Consider the following 13982-nt stretch of genomic DNA (forward strand, 5'->3'; position numbering starts at 1 on the left):
CCTGGTTGTTACTGTTGGTGGCTGATGCATTGGCTTGGGCTGTACTTGCTGACAGGGAGTCGAGGAAGGCTTGGTCGGCCACTGAATTTCCACAAGCAAACTGATCTTTTCCATCACTGGGCAAAATCTGAACATTAGGAAGGACCACAGTTACTTACTTTCATAGACTATAGATTTATTTCAGAGTTAGAATCCCTGATGGCAAGTAAACTATCAGAAGGTTTCTATTCTTAAAAGGTATGAGCTCAAGAACATCTGCCCTAACGATTCCTTTCTGCAAGTGTGCAGAATTCTTTAGAAAAACGCAACTAATACCAGGATCAGCTTATTACATCTTTCTCATTCTCGTCAGTTTTTAGGATCCTGAACGCACGGTGTACAGACGTCAAATACAACATAACATGAGACATGTGGGCTGGGTTCAGGGACCTGTGAATCCTCTGAAGCTGTCTGAAAAGGTGGGGTGCCTGCCCGTGCACATGTCGGGCTGGCCAAAGACTTCATTTGGGTTTTTCCAGAAAAGATGTTCTAGAAAAACCCAAACGAACTTTCTGGCCAACCTAACATTTCAGCAATTTCATCAGCATTGTCAGGAGCTCTCAAAACACCCCACTGAACTCTCAGTCAGGGACAACAGCCAGCCTTCCCATTTTGCAGGCAGCGCCCAGCACACACCCTCCCAGGGCACATGATCTCTCTACTGGAGGGGAACCCAAGGCAACTCTGTTTCTGAGTGTCACTCCAGTTTTACTCACAGGCCACCAGGCAGGCAGCCTCAGTTTCTTGCTATCACCCGGGATGAGAGGCAAGCTCATCATGGACCCGGGCTCCGTTCTGCGTGACCTACGGACAGCCAGCAGGGGGCGCCAGGAGGCTGACTCAGAGAGCCCTGGTCAGCTGGGTGGGGTGTGTCCCCACACCATCCTGGGCATTTATCACTACAGAGCTTACCCTACAGCTCACTGAAGACCCTGGGTCTTTGAGAATGGGAGAAGGAGCTGACAGAGGTCCTAGATTAGCACAGGGAGAAGAAAGCGACCTCGGACAGCCTGCTACTTACATTGTGAATCTACTCTACGGTAAACAGTACGGCAGGCAGCAGCTTCTACACAGAATCAGTAAAGGGAAAACAGAGACTTTTATCCAGAAAAACTAAAAGTTGCTATCCTTGGAAGGAACTTTAGCTAAGTATTTGGAGTCACTCTTTGGCATATAAGTCTGTAGGTAATATTTCTTCTTGGTTCTACTTCAATGAATTTTCTACATTTTATATAATCAGCATGTATTATTTTTACAATGGAATCTTTTTCATTAAAAATAAAGTTATCTTTCATTCTTGTCCTTTAAGTTGATAATTCATAAAAACACATATGACAAAAACCAGGTTTAATTAATAAACGAGAGTAAATTCTTACCTCAACATAGTCTGTTGGAACAAGCCCTCGTTCTCCTTTGCTGTTTCTTCCTTCCAGCCATCCTCCACCAACATCCTCAAAAAGGTTAAAAAGAAAAAAAAGACTATAGTTGGAATTTCCTGCAGAAATTTGGCTCTGGGAAATTAAAAAGGTAATTAACCCATTAACCTTTTCATTCCTACAGGGCTAACGCTGTTAAAAATTTCAAATTCTTAAGCTTTCTCTGTATGCCAGAAAAGGAAATAATTTAAAAATGAGAAAAATCAAACTTCAACAATAATTGATCAGAGAGAGAGAAACAGAATCCAAGATTTTGTAATTTCTTTCTGTTGACTGGTCTGTGGTAGACTGAAAAAAATGGCTTGCAGCTCCGACTGTCAAGGGGCAGAATGCACCCCCACTTCCAGAATCTGCGCTATGCTTCGTGACCTCTTCGGCCAAGAGACTAAGGTGGAGATGACATGGGGTGAATACAGAGCCGGGCTCAAGAGGCTCTGCACACTTTAGTTCACATTTTTTTTTTCCCAAAAGAGCCGGTATTTGGGTTGTCAGATGATGACAGAGACAAGGCTCCGTCTCCCTGTTGGCCCACCCAAAGCCAGCCGACCCTCAGCAGGAGAAATGCCAGACAGACGAGGTCATGGTGGCCTGCTCTGCCCTAGCCCCGTGCTGGGCGATGCACACCCATGGATGAGCCCCGGTCAGGAGAACCACTTGGCTGGCTTGTGGATCCCCAAGCAACAATGATCGACTGTTTGTTTAAGCTACTAAGCTTTGGGGTTGCCTGTTATTTAGGAAAACTAACTGGCCCAACCTTCCCGAGCGCTCCTAGATAAATAATGTTAATAAACAGTAATGTACTCTGTGCTAGGAATCCCAATTTTTAATGTTACCTTTGAAAAATCCTACTGCTTCCCTTTAAAATAATAAGGGCTATCTTAAATTCATAAACCATACCCTAATTAGTTAACATCCACCTGAATCTGGATAATATATTCTTTTAAAAAGTCATTTTAAATGACTTTGTCCATTTCTTGACCACAACAGCAATTTAAATACTATTTTACCGAGAAATTAAGAGTGCTTCTTCATTAAAAAAAATTAAAAAACAACAGTAAATATAAGCTTTCATGTCTTCTATGATTAAAAATAGAACCTATTTACTTATACACACCTGGAATACTATATAAAACTACATATATTTTTTCTAACCAGCAATTCTTTTTTTAACCATCAGTACTGCACAAGCAACAGGAAGGGAATTCATGTGGGTTTGAAAGATCAGCCTGTTAAAAAAATAAAATCTTAAACATAAATCCTTAAGAGACCAATTTAAACGTAACACTTCTCTTACCGGATTTGTAATTGTGATGATTTCACCTTCATTAACCGTCAGTTCATTATTTCCAGGTTCAGCAGAAAAATCATACATAACCCGAGCCTATTGGAAGTAAAAAGAGGAAGTTACAAATGTAAACGTAACAGTAAAAAAAAAAAACACCTATACTGCTCACTTTGTGAACAACATGTCATGACCGTGGTTGCAGTTATTTTGGAACAAAGGAAGACGTCGGATCAAAATGATTCATCAGCCCTGTTTGTGAAGAAGAACAGCACCAAGAGTGAGAGCCCTGCTCTGCTCTGGGACGAGGGAGGTTTCTGGTTGCTGCCCACACTGTACTTAAGAGATCGGCCCCAAAGAACTCAGAATAAACCCATTTCAGTAAGGGGAAAAGAGCACACATGGCCTTCCTTGCAGGAGGTAAGAAGTGGAAATACAGACACTGATCACTGTGGGCACAACGACTCTCAGGAACCGAGGGATCTCCGTGTTAAGTATGTACACACATGAGATGCACAGTCTTTAGATGAACCTCCTGCTATTAAAACTCTCACTGTTCTTTACCTAGGGTAAATGTTGATGGCGCTGCAACCCCAGCCAACTAAAATCACAGAAATCTGAGCTGTGTGCAAGATATATTCATACTCTTCTACTAGAATATTTCCTCCTAAGAAGAATAAAGTGTTGATTGCTCGGTCGTGTCCGACTCTCTGCGACCCCATGGACTCTAGCCCACCGGGCCTTTCTGCTCATGGGATTCTCCAGGCCAGAATACTGGAGTGGGTAGCTATTCCCTTCTCCAGGGGATCTTCCTGACCCAGGGGTCGAACCCAGGGCTCCCGTATTGCAGGTGGATGCTTTACCATCTGAGCCTAACCAAGACTTATCTAGGGCTCTGGTATACTTGGGTCAGGTAACCTGAGCAGCTGTGATTTTAAAAATTGTTCTTGCCATGGAATCTGAATCTCACAGAAAATAGACTAAAGGGAAGCTGCTCTGGTTGATGTGAGGTTGATGTGGCTGATGTGGAAGCTGCTCTTTCAGGCCCTTCCTCAAGCAGATGTTTGAGGCACCAACCCTGAGACGTGGGTTCCTTGTAATAACTGCCATGCACGTATTCCAAGAGAGACAACCACTGTTGTAAAAAATACATATACTTTATACATATACTTTTATAATATGTGCATTTAATCCGTCTCAAATTCTAAATAATTGTCTTTTCATGGATTGTCTTATAGAAGAAAGTCCATCTTACAAGTTAGAGACCACATGTACCCAGGAAACATGGTTTGTTTTAAACTAATCCTGGTGCTTCCCCGGTGGCTTAGTGGTAAAGAATCCACCTGCCAAAGCAGGAGACGTGGGTTCGAGCCCTGGTCAGGGAGGATCCACAACTAAGCCCGTGTGCACAACTGCTGAGCCTGTGCTCGGAGCTGTGAGTAGCAGCTACTAGAGCCCCTGCGCCTGGAGCCCCAGCTCCAAGAGCGACAAGAGAAGCCTCCACAAGGAGCAGCCTGCACACCGCAACGAAGAGTGGCCCTCGCTTTCCGCAGCTAGAGAAAGCCCACACAGCAATGAAGGCCAAACAAGGAATATAAATAAATACACAGAATTATATATAAAAAAGTAATTGTCCTAAGAGGCAAACCTAAATCTGCCTACAGGGTTCATCAACTAGGACTAGTGGGACTACATTCCTTTAACACATTTGCTGCACACCAACCACGTGGCAAGAACTGTGCTGACCAGTGCTTTCTCCACACCTGCTTAAGGATGCCAGCAATGCTTCTAACAGCGACCCAGGATTCACATCCAGTGGTAAAAGATTAGGGGAAAATATCCCAAATACTAATTTACTTTGAAATACATCAAAAATAGTAAGATGAACTGGTGGAGGAATGCAATAAAGCCGGTATAGTAAGTAAACTTATTTATGGAATCTGGATAGTGGGTTTATGGTGTCCAGTGGAAAATGAGTTCAACTTTTCTACATGCTTGAAATTTTTCATAATAAAATGTTGGAAAGAAACGAACAGCAGTGTACGGCATCAGATCCTTTACTTTTATACACTGGGAAGGGAGACTGAGAGCCAGGCGCAGGCAGAGTGAGAATTCTGCAAGTGTCACTGTCTTCCTGAGGTCACTACGGAGGACAGCGACCCTGGGCTGCGGCATGTTCCTCAGGCAGCTGCAAAAGGAGACAGAATTCGGCTTGTCCCGTTGGGGACCGAAACATGTTTTTAAAAACAGGTCAAACCAACCTCAATCCCTCACGCAATGAGGGCAGATGGGAGATAAAGGCCTGAGGGATAGGGGGGCTCCCCAGGCCAGGACGCACCCCCAGGACAAGAGCCAGACGAGAACCCACTGTTTTGATCCTGCTCCTTGAGGATCCATGGACGATTTTCTTGATTCAGTTAAATCCTACCAACCCTCAAATATAGAACAACAGAAGCCTCTTGTCTACTAAACTTAACAACTTGGTGAAACAGAATGTGAAACAAGTCAAAAATAAAAAAATGGAAACTCCCCTACACATTTAAATATTACTGAACATCTACCCACGGAAAATGTCTATAAACACTGTAGGTTTATTTTAAACATTGACTTAGGACTTTTTTTTTTTTAAACCTAGAGATGCTTCTTAAGAATTATAACTGAGACTAACTTTGGAGAAGATTTAAAAAGCACATCCCCAAATGAGCATAAATGTCAACAGGAAAAGAAAAAAAACAAACAAGGTCACTGAGCTGAGAAGAGCAACTCGGTTGCTCTAGGTGAGCAGGTTTAGCGCAGACTGGAAGCCCGCCAACACCCACTCCTCTCCCGGCTTCTCTCAGCCTCAGGCTCTCCTCACCTTCCCGCCTTCGCCACCACTACAGGATCCACGCAGGTCAAGATGCTGACCTTGACCTCAACTGCCAAGCTGCCGACTATTTTTGATGTGGTCGTTGAAAGAAAAGGTGGTTTTTCTCACTGCCTCTTCCAGGGGTAGCTGTACTTTTAACAAACAACTCCAAGCATTTCAAGGGCTAAATTTCCACAGTTCCTGGTCAGTCAGAATTGGTAGCAGCCATCAAGAATGGCTCAAAAATTAATTTTCTTCTGTAATTTTTTTTTTAAGAATAGACTACCAGTAAAATTGATACCTGCTTTTAAAAATGTTTTTCCTAAAACGGGTTGAGGTGTGTTCTCCTGAAACATGACGCACCTGTAGAGTTCTAACTGGCCAAACAGACAAGCACCACAGCTTGAGAAACTTCCAAGATGAAGAGAAAAGTAAACAGAAATTCAGTTGTGGAGGAATATGTTTCCAAGAAATGAACAGAATGATCTTAAGTCTCTGTGTAACAAAAGGCAATTATACAATCACACGGGGGAAGAAATCCTTCAGAATACTTAGACTAAACCAAGCAAACTGTACCATCCACTTCCGTGTCACCCCGCCCCGCCTCCACTCCACGCACGCACACGATTCGGCAAATACTTGGACCAAGGGAATCCTAGGGCCATGTGTGACCAAACCGCTGGAGGCTGGGGTGACTCCAACAGGCTTTCTACCCAGACTCGCCCAGATCAAAGCTTCTTTATGCGGTGTACAGAACAATCAGATGAAAGCGTCTGAACAGTTCTTGGATGTGGTGGCATCAAACTGGCCATATCACACATAGCATCACTACTACCCCAATCACTAATATATAAAACATGAGCTACCAGGGAAAGAAGTTTGCAATTCACATCAAAAGGTTTTTAAAGAGCATCTAGAACTCAAGAAAAAGACCGGCAACCCACCAGAAAAATGGGCAGAGAAACACACAGTTCACAGAAAAAAATAAATGGTCCGTATACCATTTATGTGTGGGGAAAAGATGCTCAATTCCACACCTAAAGGAAGACAAGCTAATCTGGAAGATGTAGCCAGATTTCCCTTCGTTGGGGACTGTACTATTTAAACCTCTGCTGGCAATATGGAAGAAATGGTTCTCCCCAGCTTCACAGACAGAATCAATCACCCAACCTTTGTATTTCTGCTCATCTGATAGACGTGAGAAATTCTGCCTCAATACAGTTTTTAAGATCAATTCACCCTCAGATCCAGAAGTCTTATTTTGAGAGTCCACTCTCTACATGCATGTGTATACCAAGTCATTTAGTGCAACACTGTTTCCAATATGAAAAGACCACAGACCACCCTTCAGTTCAGTTCAGTTCAGTTCAGTGGCTCAGTCGTGTCTGACTCTTTGCGACCCCATGAATCTCAGCACGCCAGGCCTCCCTGTCCATCACAAACTCCCGGAGTTTACTCAAACTCATGCCTATCGAGTTGGTCATGCCATCCAGCCATCTCATCCTCTGTCATCCCCTTCTCTTCCTGCCCCCAATCCCTCCCAGCATTAGGGTCTTTTCTACCCTAGTAGCTACTAAAAGGTAATTTGTTACATAAACCACATATATCATCACAAGAAAATATGTAGCGATAAAAGAATGAGAACAATTTCTATGTACTGACACAACTACTGTATCACTGAGGAGAGCCAGCTAGCTGCACAATAGGGCATGCAGTATGCCACTTTTTTCCATAGGCAGAAGAATACTTATATTTGCCAGTACTTCCATAAAGAAGCACTAGATAATTAAAAGAAATTCTTTTAAAACTGGTTGCCTGTAGAGATGGGAGAGGAAAATGAGCAGATAAGAATACTGACATTTCTGTTTACTTCTTTTCATATCATTTTAACTGGGTACATGTATCACCTGGACGAGAATTTTAAATGAAGATGGGGGGGGGGCGACATCATTTATAGAATCAGCAAAAGATAAACTAGTTAGGAATAAAGTAGGGAGATGTGTAAGGAAAAACTGTACAACATTCCTGAAAGACACAGAAAATGGGAAGAACTGAGAAGTCTGGCACAGTGCTTGCAAAAACAGCCACAATAATCTTCCCACCCCCATCTGAATCCCGCTGCAAGGGGACTCTGCCACTCCTCCCGGTACGTTAAGGGAAGGCTCTTTTTCCACCTCTGGACTCTGGACTCGTTCATGCGCCTGCCTTGGCCGACAGGGTAACAGCAACTGTGATACAAGCAAAGGCATGAACCACCCGCGCCAGGTGGGGCCTGCCCTCCCGGTGGCCAGGCTCACCTCCACGGCCCTGTGAGCCTCTGCAGAAGGGGGACCACCGCCGCAGCCCAGCCGGCCCAGCTGCACAAGGTGAGACCCCAGCACGTGGGCGAGGCCAACCACCGCCACCAAGGCCGGGCAGGCTTTTCAGGCCACAAGAACCACTCCCAGCCAACCTGCAGAGGGACAGGGAATAACATGCTGCCTTAAGTCATCAAGTTTACAGAAAACAATGAAAAGCACCAAAGGACATCTTAGGTGAATTTCTAAAATAATCTTGCAGTGGAGGAGGACTTCAAGTACGGAACAGAAATCCTGAAGAGAGAAAAATTTCTCTTCTCCCAAAATAACACATACCTACCTTGCCTGGCAAAAGCCATTATCAACAAGATAAAAACAAAACAACAAAACCAAATGACAAGACCGGAAAAATATTTGTGACTTTTATCACAGACTAAAGGTTGGCTCTCCTACTCTATGAGGGTAACTACAAATCAGTAAGAAACAAAAGGCTCTCAAAAATGTAAAACCTCACTTATAAAACTATACAAATATTATTTTCCCTCTATCGACAGGCAAAACAAAACAAAAACCTTTGATCACAACATTGCGTGGGTGACGGTGTAGGGGCAGGGAAAGAGGAATTACGTAGTGCTGCTGGCAGTGAGAGGCAGCCTGGGAGTGCCTATCAAAATCCAACTCAACCTCCAGGAATTCTTCCTCCAGAAATATTCACACATTTGCAAAAGGTTATTCACTGCAGGTCTGTTTACCAGAGCAAAGGCCCAGGCCAGCCTGAAACTAGGGATTGGTTAGCCAAGTAGGGCCCTGCCATGGAAGGGAATATCAAGTAGTCCAGCCACAAAAAAGGAGGGCTTGCTTATTTTTCACATGTGGAATCATCTCTAAAGTGTATATATTAAATGAGAAAATAAAGCAAAGTACACCATTGTGTCAAAAAAAAAAAAAGAAAGAAAAAATGCATCTGCTTATCTCTGTAAAGATATACAGAAGTAACACTGCCTCTAAGAGAAGACAGCTGGCTGAAGGAGGGATAGGAGAGATTTTCAGTGTTATCTTTATGTACCGTTTTAAGTGCTGTTGTTGTTTTTAATACGAACTTACTGTTCAGTCAAAAAAAATTACAGATCAGAAGCACTGTCTTATACCACTAACCCAGGAAGCTCATAATCTTGCTGAAACTACCACAGTCTATTTGAGAATGTTTCCCAGGTACGACAAAACACGAAATGCTCCAAAGTTTAACTCAAAGAATGACTGGAAGGCAGTCAGAGTCTGTGTTAAAGTCTACGCGCTCCTGGAGTTCTCATTCTGTGTGCCATTTCTGTGTGTGTGTGTGTGTGTGTGTGTGTGTGTGTGTGTGTAAAAAGGCACTTTTACAACAACAACAGATGCAATACAATGAAGCTAAAAAAGGAAAAGCTAGAAAACATTCCTCTTCTCCTCAAAGGGCACAAGCGCTAATAGATTTGAAAGTACCCTTCAGAATGTTCTGCATTTGACACTCACACACACACTTACACGCACACCCAATCAGAACCACTGTACGCCTCTGCATTTCATGTTTTATCTAGTCTTCGGACTCTTCATATCAGCACATCTACCCTGCTCTTTATCTGAGCTGCAAGGCTACTAATCCACCACTCAACCTCCAGGGCAAAGCACAGGAAAACCTACTTACCTGTGGTTAAGAAAAAAACTGCACCCCACTCCAAATTCAAATAGCTTTACTGTGTTTCCTGATTATAAGACGACATGTGTATTATGGAAAAAAAAGATAAAGGTTTACCAGCAAACAGTACCCCAAGTCTGAAACTTCAGAGACAGTAAGTAGAAAACATATACGTTCCCAGTAACAGTGGTCTGTCCACGCCACCCCTGCCCCCCAGCATGTCTTGACAATGTTTTTCATTTCTCCCCCCAAAAGGGGGATGAACTGTAATTACTGGCAACGCAGTGATTATGAGCTGGCTTCAGAGCCAGACCATGAGTCCAACTCCCCATTCTACTGTTTCACAGCTTTGTAAACTTGACTGAATTCCTCAGAGTCCCGGCTCAAATTCCTCAACAATGTGATAAGGCCAACAGTATGTGCCTCGTGACACAAATGATCAGTGAAGTAATGGATGTAGTAAGGTGCTCAGAACAGTGATTGGCATAAAGGGTTCAATTAATGTTAGCTATCATGAATCCAGTGTTTTTCCTGACTATCATACATACATTCTGCATGTGCTAAAAAAAAATTGCCCCCACACAAGGCAAACAGCCAGTGCCAGGTTACTTATTCACACAAAAGGCAGTTCTAGAGCCTGTTACTTCACCTGATTGAAGGAGAACCAGACCACCTGAGGGAGGTCAACCAGAGGGCCCTCCGCCCCCACCTCGTGGAGTTTGCGACAAAGGTAAGGGGTAACCCAGCAAGGCTGATGGTGGTCCACAGGGAATTCCTCAACCCTGATCATTTGAAACAGTACTAGAATGATGAAAATTAATCAGGAGACCAATTTTAAAATAAACTGGCAAAAAAATCAAGCTTCTCTGTACAGTCACTTGATTTTTTTTTTAATGTATGTATACAAAGATAACTGGGAGTTACTCCCAAGAGCAACAACAGCAAAAACCAAAATACCAAGCAGAGGCGATACCCAAATGCATGAAGAGCCTTAGTAAAGAACATCTTTTCAATACATCACACCGCGTTCCTGAGAACAAAGGTACAACACCATAGAGATGCCTAGCTATAAATATAACAACTTTTCATCTAGAATTCCAAGACTTCTTTTTGAGAAATTGTGAATGAACTTGTCCCAAAGTACTCTGCTCACTTTAAAAAAGGGTACCTGAAACATACCATGACTTGAAAAACCAAAAATGACCAAACTTCACCTTTAGCACTTTAAGGCCATGAACAAAAATCAACAGCCAGAGAGCATATGTTCAAAACTTTTAACATTTTCATCTACCTCTAATATAAACAGCCTAGTTTCCAAAATGGCACAAAGTACCTTAGAGTATTTATTTTCCTCATTAGGTTGAAAGACTGTCCCTTAAAACAAGTTCTTGCTTCAGCTGTTAGCCTCTTTTGTCTTAACACTAGTGATCACCAGCAAGGACCACTGAACCTTTACTACACTGATCATTCTGTACTGAATACCCAACAATCCCATTTAGAAAAAAACACATTATCTCTTAAAAGTTAAGAGAAACAAGTTCTCTCAAAGGAATCTATCAAAATATTCTATTATACTCAGTGCTTCAAATTCCTTACAGGGACTAAAATTTCCCCTAAATCTGTATATTTTTCAAATACAGAGAGTTTCAGAGCGCCCACTTGAGCGCTGGGGAAAGCACAAGAAAGCGGACCCAAGCTGTGGTGCAGTCTTCTCTGCTGTTTAGAGACCTCATGGATCAGCTGTGAAACACTGACCATATGCGAAATTGCAAAAAAAATAAACTTGTCCCCTGGAACGTTATCATTTTTCTGGAAGAACCTGAATCAACCCAAGGCCCTTTTAGGATAAACCTACTAAAAGGAGAGACTAAAAAAACTACAGTATAGACCAAGCAAAATTTTTAAAAAAAGAGAGAGAAACTAGAATATAAAGTGAGTAATTGATACATCAAAATCTAGTAGTGAAAACTAATCAAGGAAACTCCCTGGAGGCCCAGTGGTTAGGACTCTGCTCTTTCACTGCCAAGGGCCTGGGGTTCGACCCCTGGGAGGGGAACTAAGATCCCATAAGCCTCACAGCAGGGCCAAGAAAAAAAGAAAATCAATCAATCAAATAGCAAAAGCAACAAAGGAGTAACCGGTATTAGATTTGCTCTGTTACCACATACTGACAAAAACACCTAGAAAACTGGACAAAATATACAAAGTAACAGTTTCCAGAGACTCCACAAAAGGACTGCACAGGAGAGAGAACTCAGAGAGAAAGGAAATGGGAGACGAACCCTAAGAAGGCTCTGGCTTTGTGGCCCTGGGCACTTTCTGACCAAGTGCTGGGAGAAGCCGAGAGCCCCAGGCAGGAAGCACAGGTCCTGCGAAGCTGGAGAGACAGAGACCAAACTTCCAGGAGGCTAAAGTGGCTGAAATCTTAGGACAAACTACCAGAAAGGAGTTACTCAGGGAAAAAGCTCCAGAAACCTGCACAAAGGTCTCCTTGAGCCAGTTGATAAATACTGAACTGCACACAACTGGGCAAACTGCTTTAAGGTCTGGCAAAGGTCAACTCTTGGGAGCTGCAGGGTCAAAAAACCGTCAGAGGTCAGGCAGAACCAGAAGATACGAGAGCTCTGACTAGCCAGAGAGGGAAATTCCACTGAATACACCCAAAGCCTTCAAGGTAGTGACCCCATGCAGGCTAGGGCTAAAGGCTACCCTCGACTCAACACACTCAGAAGTTACCCTTTCAAGAAAGGAACTGATGCAACATCACCCATAAAGAGAAATATCTTAAATGCAGCCAAAGATGGGGGCAGGAGCTAGACATATGACACACAAGGAACAAAGAATGATCGAAGATTTCTTATTGGAAACAATAAAATCAAAATCCACCTGTAAAGCGGTGAAAAAACTGTAGCGGTGAAAAAAACAAAACAAAAACTGTCAACAGAATTCTATGCCCATCAAAAACATCCTTCAAAACTAAAGATGATATAAAGACATTTCCAGACGAAAGCTAAATTTGTCACCAGTAAACCAACACTACCAGAAATATTAAAGGAAGCTGTTTAACCAGAAGGAAAATGATACCAAACACCTGAATTTACACCAAAGAAAGAAGAGCGTCAGAAATGATATGTAAGCCTCCCCCCCCCAAAAAAAAACCTCACTGTTTAATTTCCCTAAGAGATAACTGACTTTTGAAACAAGAATAACCACAATGTGTTGTGGGGTTTATACAACTGAGAAATAAAATGTACAACAGGAAACAGCACAAAGGTCAGGAAGGAGATATAGAAATGTACTAGGTTCTCATAGTATGTGAAGTGCTGTATTGTTATTTGAAGTTAGAAATGTGTTAAGATACCAATGTATACTGTGAACCTGAGGGCAATCACGGATGGACGGACGGACGGATGGAAGGAAGAAAATAAATACTCCAATTAAAAAACAGACTGTCAACTTGATAAAAAGTAAGACCCTGGGCTTCCCTGGCCGTAGAGTGGATAAGAATCGTCTGCCGATGCAGGGGACACCGGGCGCAATCGCTGGTCTGGGAAGATCACACATGCTGTGGAACAACCAAGTCCGCGCAGCACAACTACTGAGCGCACGGCTCAAGAGCTCCTGCTCTGTGACGGGACGCCACCGCAGCGAGGTAAATGGAAGAAAGACACGCTATCGGTGAGACATGCGCTTCAAGAGACAGAGGTAGGAAAGGTAAGACGAGACAGCAGCACTACTGCAGGGGCCCTGGCTCACAGAAAGACCCAGGACAGGGTGCAGAAGGACATGCACACAGACGTCCCCGCAGGACTGAGCCACCAGGCGGGAGAGCCAGGAGTCAGGATCCCTGAGCGCCTTTAAGACCTGACGCTGGGTGTGCGTGGAGGAAGCGGGCAGGTAGATGTCACTACAAGACTCCTCCCGCCACAAGAGACAGGGAAGGAAGATACCGGGGCCCTTTTCTTCTGAAGACAATTGGTCCTGGGAAAAGGCCAGTTTAACAGAATATATGTATTTCAGAAAGTAGACGAGAATTTCACAATACATAGTAGGCAAACTTCAACGTCAGAAAAAAAAAATGGTACACCAGGTACTGGGTTTACTCTCCAACTTCAAACAAGTCAAACGCTGACCAAAATCTAAGACTCAGCAGTGGCAGCTCTGGAGAGAGATCCCAGAGTGAGGACGAGCCCAAGGACTGGGGACGGGAAACCAGGCAGAGGCTGTCGACCTCTCGGCCGTGAGGTCGTCGCGATGCGAGAGTGGGGAGGCACTGGAGGCGAGGTTCACAGGCCAGAGTGTGGGAGAGCAAAGGGCACCCAGGCCGCCCTGGAGACCTGCGGGGAGGCCACCTCTCGGGGTCCGCGGCTGAGAACTGATCAGCGCGCGCAGCAAGAAAACCGCCCAA

The 13982-nt window shown here is 43.6% G+C and overlaps 1 protein-coding gene across 2 annotated transcripts in view; it reads right to left on the reverse strand.

The window, feature by feature from the left end:
* The window catches only part of SNX9 (sorting nexin 9), an 87053-nt gene that overhangs the window by 46312 nt on the left and 26759 nt on the right, over nucleotides 1-13982 (reverse strand). For both annotated transcript variants that reach the window (XM_070461513.1, XM_070461512.1), the window contains exons 2-4: nucleotides 2770-2856; nucleotides 1416-1490; nucleotides 2-127 (exon numbers count right to left, since the gene is read on the reverse strand). In XM_070461513.1, the coding sequence (XP_070317614.1) occupies nucleotides 2-127; nucleotides 1416-1490; nucleotides 2770-2856 (288 nt within the window). The remainder of the gene's footprint in view (nucleotide 1; nucleotides 128-1415; nucleotides 1491-2769; nucleotides 2857-13982) is intronic.

This window comes from Odocoileus virginianus, chromosome 34, assembly GCF_023699985.2.
Source record: "Odocoileus virginianus isolate 20LAN1187 ecotype Illinois chromosome 34, Ovbor_1.2, whole genome shotgun sequence".
In the NCBI taxonomy this organism is placed as follows: domain Eukaryota; kingdom Metazoa; phylum Chordata; class Mammalia; order Artiodactyla; family Cervidae; genus Odocoileus; species Odocoileus virginianus.